The 7,844-nt window shown below is 43.0% G+C and overlaps 1 protein-coding gene across 1 annotated transcript; it reads left to right on the top strand.

The window, feature by feature from the left end:
* Window positions 1-3,690: 3,690 nt before the first annotated feature.
* On the top strand, window positions 3,691-6,269 carry LOC106577175 (uncharacterized). The gene is made up of 2 exons (XM_014154991.2): window positions 3,691-5,012; window positions 5,524-6,269. Exons 1-2 carry the CDS (start codon window positions 4,698-4,700, stop codon window positions 6,235-6,237), a joined length of 1,029 nt encoding a protein of 342 aa, XP_014010466.1. The 5' UTR covers window positions 3,691-4,697; the 3' UTR covers window positions 6,238-6,269.
* Window positions 6,270-7,844: the final 1,575 nt, after the last annotated feature.

Here is a 7,844-nt window from a genome sequence, read left to right as displayed (position 1 = left end):
GGGCTAAGCGGGAGACAAGAGACCAGAGGTGGCAGAATGGAGTGCTCGGGATGGGGTGTACGTAGGGTTTGAGCATAGCCTTAAGGTAGGGAGGGGCAGTTCCTTTTGCTGCTCCGTAGTCAAGTACCATGGTCTTGTAGTGGATGCGAGCCTTGACTGGAAACCAGTGAAGTGTGCGGGGTTGAACACCAGGCAGGCTGAAACATTCTGTATAAATTGCAGGGGTTTGATGGCACAAGCGGGGAGCCCAGCCAACAGCGAGTTGCAGTAATCCAGACGGAAGATGACAAGTGCCTGGATTAGGACTTCCTGTGTGAGGTAGGGTCCTACTCTACGGATGTTGTAGAGCATGAACCTGCAGGAGCAAGTCACTGCTTTGATGTTTTCAGAGAACGACAGGGTGTTGTCCAGGGTCACACCAAGGTTCTTTGCACTCTGGGAGGGGGACACTGTGGAGTTGTCAACTGTGATGGAGAGGTCATGGAGTGGGCAGGCCTTCCCCGGGAGGAAGAGCAGCTCCGTCTTGACGAGGTTGAGCTTGAGGTGGTGGGCCGATATCCAAACTGAAATACCTGCCGGCCATGCAGAGATGCATGTGGCCACATGAGTGTTAGAAGGGCTGCAAACAAGGGCTGCAAACAAGGGATGGGGAGCATTTGTGAAACCTACAGGGAGAGGAGCGAACAGGTATAGAAAACACGTACATAGTTGCCAAAGCTACAAAGCTACAAAAGAGCAAAATGAGATCATCTGTAAATAACTAGGTAAGACTCTCAAATGAGAGAGTGTTGTGGAACCGTCCTCTCTTTCCTTACTCAAATAACTCGGCAGAATAACTCAGCATAACCGTCGTAGTTTTGGCGACGGTCTTAGTTTTGCGACGAGACTGTAGCTTACATGGCTGCCGCTGAGAAAACAGGGGAGACTGAAGTACTAACACTAATTGCCTTGCAGAGGTGAAGAGCACACCTCCCAGTACTAATTGCTGATTGCCTAGGAGAGGAGAAACTACTCCCCCTCCAATACAGCCACTGATTACCAAAACAACAGTCAAAAATTGCCCTGCCCCTTGATCCTGGTTGATTTGTCAACAATCATCTGCAAGTTATGAGCAGTCAGCAGTTCACACACCAAGTAAGACACTATGAAGTAATGCAGTACTTAAAGTATATGGCCCTAGCTAGAAAAAAGACAGTATTAGACAACAGATTGATGAGACAAACATTTTGCTTATCACTCCTGGAGATATCAGGAGTCTATAGAATCAAGCACATAACATATCATACGAAATGTAATTCGTAAGATATCATACGAATTGTAGTTCATAACATATCATACAAAATGGACGATGGACATCCACAAATGAATAAAACCATACCAAACGTACCATATCGTACTCATTTGAGTGACCCGGATTTTAATTGACTATGTTATGTTTATGCAAGTTTCAGCAAAGACTCATCAACTCTGTCTATGACTGTTATGCACTGAAGATGCAATTCAAATGATCCTGTTATTATTACTCATCATATAATGTGTGTCTCTTGCTCTTATTCTCCCCCAGCCCACTGCCCACTCTGATCAGCAGCTTGTGTGTGTGCGTGTGTGTGTGTGTGTGTGTACGTGTGCACATGTGTGCATGTGCGCCTGTGTGTGTGCCTGCGTGTGTGTGCGTGTGTGTGCACCTGTGTGCGCGTGTGTGTGCCTGTGTGTGTGTGTGTGTGTGTGTGTGTGTGTGTGTGTGTGTGTGTGTGTGTGTGTGTGTGTGTGTGTGTGTGTGTGTGTGTGTGTGTGTGTGTGTGTGTGAGACTCTTATCTTTTCTTCACGCAAACTGTCCAGGGGCATCTCTTGTCCACTCATCTCCTTGTCCAATCAGGTACCATTATGTAATCTCCTTGTCCTATCAGGGTTGATTATGTCTGTTGGCAGTGAAAGGCGCTGAGTGACGATAAGTTCATCTCAGTGCACAGTGACACAGTGTCTGCTCCCCAGGGTACAGTACTCACAGTCTTTATATCAGAGATCAGCTCATCGTCAACGCTTGAGGTCCACCCTGTCCTCTGCCATGACAAATACACACTTATGCGCCACCTACGTACATATGTGACTGGTTACAGGATCCAAGGCATTTGATGCTAGTTCCTACTTTACAGGAGGGCCGTTTGATTATTATAATATTTTCTTAAGTCATGCCTTCTTGAATATGTGAACTTTCATTTTGCCTTAATTACAAACTCGTATGTGCTCTATAAATATGAATAAAACATTTAAATGATGAGCCTATTTTAGCCAAGGAGAAAGCAATGAGCTACAGTATAAAGGGAGAAAGACGGGATCCTTCCAGGCAAGCCATGATTCGCTGAGATAATGGAAGGGCTGGACATGATGAGAGATGAGTTCTGATTGGTCTGCTATGTCACAGGCTTCCGTCTATAACAGAATGGGGGCTTCTCTGGTCAGGACAGTATAAGGTTCCGCATATTTCTTTGAAATATATTGCTATGGACAACTGCAAAAGTGTTGCTACAGCTCTCAACAACATTGCTTCCCTGAATTTAGCTGCTGTTATTGACAAATCTCAGTGGCAAAAAGTTGTGAGAGACTAATTTTGGGAGGACAATGCCATTCTTAAGTAATAAGGCACAAGAGGCAGTGCTGTATAGTCTCAGTCGGTATTCACGTAATAATGAATTCCCCTCGACCACTCCCACAAATTGGGGAAAACCAACATTCTTTCCTATTGACCCCCATTGTAAAAGAGGCAACTTTGTCGTAAATTTTTTGTTATATAGAAATAACAAAACATGACGAAAAGCTGCTGTGTTGTTCTATGTACATGTAGCCAGGTCAAAAATCCCGACTTACAGTCTGCAATGCTCCCACGTATGTAAATAGAGTCTGCTGTATAGTCTGTTTGTTTGTGTTGTTGGTCTTGGCTAGCTTAATGTTCCGGTCGGTAGGTAGCTAGCAATCACTCACTCACTCAAGTGGCTGCTAGCATCGTCATGAAAAGTGGCGACGGAAGCCCTACAATATTACTCTTTTTTTAAGTAGTGAGAACGCTAGGGAGCAGGCAATGTTGAAAAGTAATCTTTAGACATGTTGTACTTTTCTTAAATGTAGTTTGGTAATTTACAAAAACAAGCAGACAACAAGAAAATTGCATTTGAAAAAGGTCAAGTTATTGCTGTGAGCCAATGGGGAACCTAGGTAACCACAGCTTGTTTTCCCCACGAGCTGTGTTCTATCCAATACCGACTGGGTCCATCATGAATAATTTCACAGGTAAATGTCCAGTCAACCCATTTAACACTAGACAACCCTTTTACCCGTGACTGTATTCATGATACAGCACTGCCTCACAAGCCCATTAACATATATAGGCTTGTGAGAAAGCCAGTCAGTTGATTATTGACAAGTTTTTCCAACATTTTTGATAAACAGGGCAAAATATAAATTGGCCTATAACAGTTAGGATCAGCTTGATCTCCCAATTTCAATAAAGGACGCACCGTGTCTGCCTTCCAAGCAATGGGAACCTCCCCAGAGAGTAGAGACAGGTTAAAAAGGTCAGGGGAAAAATAGGGAGGAGCATCGGGGCTAGTCGCATTATAAGGGGTGGGAGATGAGGAAATGTTGGACAGGCAAGGAGCCATGGCTGAGTCAAATAGGATTCCTGACTTACAGTTTTTCTCCATTGGTTTGGCTCATTTCTTGAAACAGAAATTACATTCTCAAAACTACATGGACAAACCTCCAAACCACTTGGCAATTGTTCACAACAGAATTGAATTTCTCATTCATTTCATCAAATTGCAAATGTCTAAGTACATGTCTCAATGTCTCAGTACATATTTGCAAATTATTAAGTACATGTAGCCTACATTTAGCACAATTTCCAAGTGAATAGATCTTATCGATCTAAACTGATTGTTGATTCTCAGTCTAATGGTTGTTCGCTCCAAAACGTGTCAGCGTCATTTCATTGTATAAGTCATCACATGCACAATAGTCTGTTCAATTGTCAAAATTAGTCAAGAACATAATACCATGAATACCATATATGAATCCCCTAAAACATTTGATAAATTTATTACAGCAATTGACAGTCAGGTGAAACTTGACTAACGAAGGAGGAGTTTCACACATCTCAGATGACCAATCAAACAGTATGTTTAGTTACCTGACAGGTGCTGTCCATGACTGTGAATGCTGCCAAACATGTATGTAAAGAGCTTGACCATGCAGGACCAGTACAATTTCTGAACATGGAGGCACCTGGCCAAGTAAATGAACAAGGGCAACTGCCTGCTCGAGGAAGAGGAAGAGGAAGAAGAAGAGGAGGAGGAGGAGGAGGAGTAAGGGTGCGTGGTGGTGGAATAGGGGGAAGAGGCCGAGGAGCACGAAGACACCATGCTGTCCCGGATGAAATTCGGGCCACAATTATAGACCATGTCATCAACCATGGCCTCACAATGGCGGAGGCAGGTCGCCGAGTGCAGCCTAATGTGCCTCGCTCAACAGTCTCCTCCATCAATAGTTTATTTTCTACAGTATTGATGATACAGTTTACAGTAGTATTCCAGTCACTGTGCAGTGATGCATTAGAATTGTGGTAAAGTTACTGTAAGTAAAACAACAATACAATTACATAGGTAACTCATTCTGTAAGGAATACATAAGGTATACATTACGAATGGAGTGTTGTCCTTTGACTTCTATATCTAGGATTGGACGACAACCTTGCACGGGTGGCAGAGGAAAACTTCTCAATGAACAACAAGAACAAGAGATCTTTAACATGGTGATGGCAAATAATGCCATCACATTGAGACAGATCCGCGCTGCAATCCTACAAGACAATGCCATATTCCAAAATGTCAACTCTATAAGCAACTCCACAATAGACTGGATATTGAAGAAGCACCAGATGACAATGAAGCAAATTTACAGGGTACCATTTGAGAGGAACTCTGATAGAGTGAAAGAGCTGCGGTACCAGTATGTACATGTAAGTCAGTTACTGGTTGTCCATCATTATAACCTTTTTACAATTAAGCAGTGGTTCCCAAACTTTTTTGGCTTCAGTACCCACTTTACCTGATTTGTGTATCCAGGTATGGAAGTATTTGATTTATCTGACTTCAACATTTTGCCTAAAAACTGCAGCTTACTGTATGATGCAATTATCATTATAATCCTTATTTTGAAGAATATAACATACAATAAGAAAAGGGGTCAAAGAGCTGCAATTAGTGCTTCCCATGTAAATCTATCTAATACTGTGGGTTTTACTGTAACATTTCAGTAAGTTTAGTCATTGATGATTTCCCCCCTCCCCTTTCTGTCAAATACCCCCTGTAGTACCTCTGCATAGGGGTACATGTACCCCAGGTTTGGCACCACTGGAGTAGTGGCCAGTAGTATATTGAACGTGTGGAGAACATAGAACATTCCTATGTAATTGTCTGTAACTGTAGTGTATGACTGATTTGATGTTTTCTTTTTTTACGCTATTGTAGAGAATAATGGCATTGGAAGGAAACGAGACCCATCACATCCTCGTGTTTGTGGATGAAGCTGGCTTCAACCTGGCCAAGGGCCGAAGACGTGGCCGTAATATTATTGGCCACCGGGCCACGGCGGATGTCCCAGGCCAGCGAGGGGGCAATATAACTATGTGTGCTGCCATATCTGAGAATGGTGTGGCCACTCACATCCCCAGTCTTGGCCCATACAATACACAGAATCTCCTCATCTTCTTGGACCGCCTTCATTTTGATTTGATCCCTGAAAATGAGAGAGGTCTCGTAGGGCCTCACCTACCACAATATGTCATTGTATGGGACAATGTGAATTTCCACCGTGGCCCGCTCATCAGGGCCTGGTTCACTACTCATCCAAGGATGGTCATGGTGTTCCTACCACCTTACTCTCCTTTCCTCAATCCTATTGAGGAGTATTTCTCCGCTTGGAGGTGGAGAGTGTATGAGCATCGGGCTCAAGATCAGAGGTCCCTGCTCCATGCAATGGACGCTGCGTGTGAGGATATTACAGGAGATCAGTGTAGGGGATGGTTGCGACATGCACGCCGTTTCTTCCCTCGTTGCATCGCAAGGGAGAATATACGCTGTGATGTGGACGAGAATCTGTGGCCAGACAGACAGCAGCGTGTGGATGGCCAGGAGGGTGAGGATGGTGGCCAGGAGAGGGAGGGTGAGGACAGCGACCAGTGAAGAACTGTTAGTTGTGAAACTCCAGCTTTATTTGCAGCACTGTAGGCTGCATATAATTTTCATTGTTTTTTGTTTGTGTGTTTATATTACAGTATATTATGCTGTATACATTTTCTTTTTACTCTGATCTATGGAAGTTACTTTATGTGTGTGAATGATAATGGTTACAATTTCCTTGGCAGTATGAGTGCAATGTGTGATGTCAAACCTTGGAGGCTACTCTTACCCTAAAATCCTATTTCTTTTTTTCAGTTTTATACACAATCGTATTCTGTTAGCTGGACAAAAAACAGTACAGTAACCATTGTCAATGAAGGACTGGGCTAAGACTGAAAGGTGGACATGAGGGATATTTCAATGGTCCTCTGCCATAGTGACAAAACATCTAAACATTTTGACTTGCAGTGCTTACACAATGCCAAAGGGACGAAGCATTTTGGGGGCACTGACTGTTTAAATGAGAAGGAAATTTAGTTTTGGTTAAAGCACCAAGAGTGTTGAGAATGTCCGGTCTGTTTCAAGAAATGAGCCAAAGCAATTGAGAAGGATCTTTGCCATTTTCGTGGCACTGACTCTTTATATGGGAAAGGAATTTAGTTTTGAAGCATGAGTGAACAGTTTTAGGAGAGATATGAGCTTTTGCAAGTGAGCTATAGTGCTGTGCTGAACTATAAGACTGTTTTGCCAAATGATTTAGAGTTTTGAGAATGTCATTTCTGTTTCAAGAAATGAGCCAAACCAATGGAGAAAAACTGTAATGAAGTGGTGATTAAAGAGCTCAGCCATGTGCTCCTTGTCAGTAACAACCACATCATCAATATTAAGGGACATAGTTACCTGTGAGTACGAGTGTTTATTCTCCAGGTCTGTAACCGCTTTCCAGAACTTCTTGGGGTTAGACCCACAGAGAGAGAACTGCTCCTTCCGGATAGCCTGAGTGCACTTATTTCTCATTTGCCTGAACGAGAGCCAGTCCCCCTGAGTATGCGTGTGCCGAGTCTTTCACCAAATGGAATTCTTGAGGTGAAGTAAGTCTGCAAGAATATGGTCGAATCAGGGGCTGAACCTGTTTTTAATTCTCATTTTCTTTATGGTGGCGTGTTTGATAACAATACCACTGAAAATATCAAAAACTAAGGTCCATATGTGTTCGAAGAGGGGATCAAGCTGATTCTATACCAATTTACAGAGGCCAGGTCATGAAGGAAGGCTTACTCATTAAAGTTTTTTAGCAAGCGTCTATGAGAAATCAGGACATGTCTTTTCACTGAGCAGCCATTACAAACACAGGCTGTAAAACAGTGATCACTAAGGTCATTACAAAAAACAACAGACTGATACCTATCAGGATTATTTGTGAGGATAACATCAAGAACAGTAGCCTGTTCTTGGTGTTTTGAGTCATACCTTGTGGGATTGGTAATAATCTGAGAAAGATTTAGGGAGTCCCATTGCTTTAGGACTTGGTCAGGTGGTTTAAGCATGTCCCAGCTTAGGTCACCTACAGTGGCTTGCGAAGGTATTCACCCCCTTGGCATTTTTCCTATTTTGTTGCCTTACAACCTGGAATTAAAATTGATTTTTGAGGGGTTTGTATCATTTGATTT

Source organism: Salmo salar, chromosome ssa18 (assembly GCF_905237065.1).
Source record: "Salmo salar chromosome ssa18, Ssal_v3.1, whole genome shotgun sequence".
In the NCBI taxonomy this organism is placed as follows: domain Eukaryota; kingdom Metazoa; phylum Chordata; class Actinopteri; order Salmoniformes; family Salmonidae; genus Salmo; species Salmo salar.
The sequence above is the reverse complement of the archived record's forward strand: the minus strand, read 5'-3'. Positions and strand labels throughout refer to the sequence as shown.

Excerpts from the sequence above, each read along its gene's own strand:
- LOC106577175 (XM_014154991.2), top strand. The coding sequence starts at position 4,698 with ATGGAGTGTTGTCCTTTGACTTCTATATCTAGGATTGGACGACAACCT. Across the intron at positions 5,013-5,523 it reads TGCGGTACCAGTATGTACAT|AGAATAATGGCATTGGAAGG; the intron begins GTAAGTCAGTTA and ends ACGCTATTGTAG.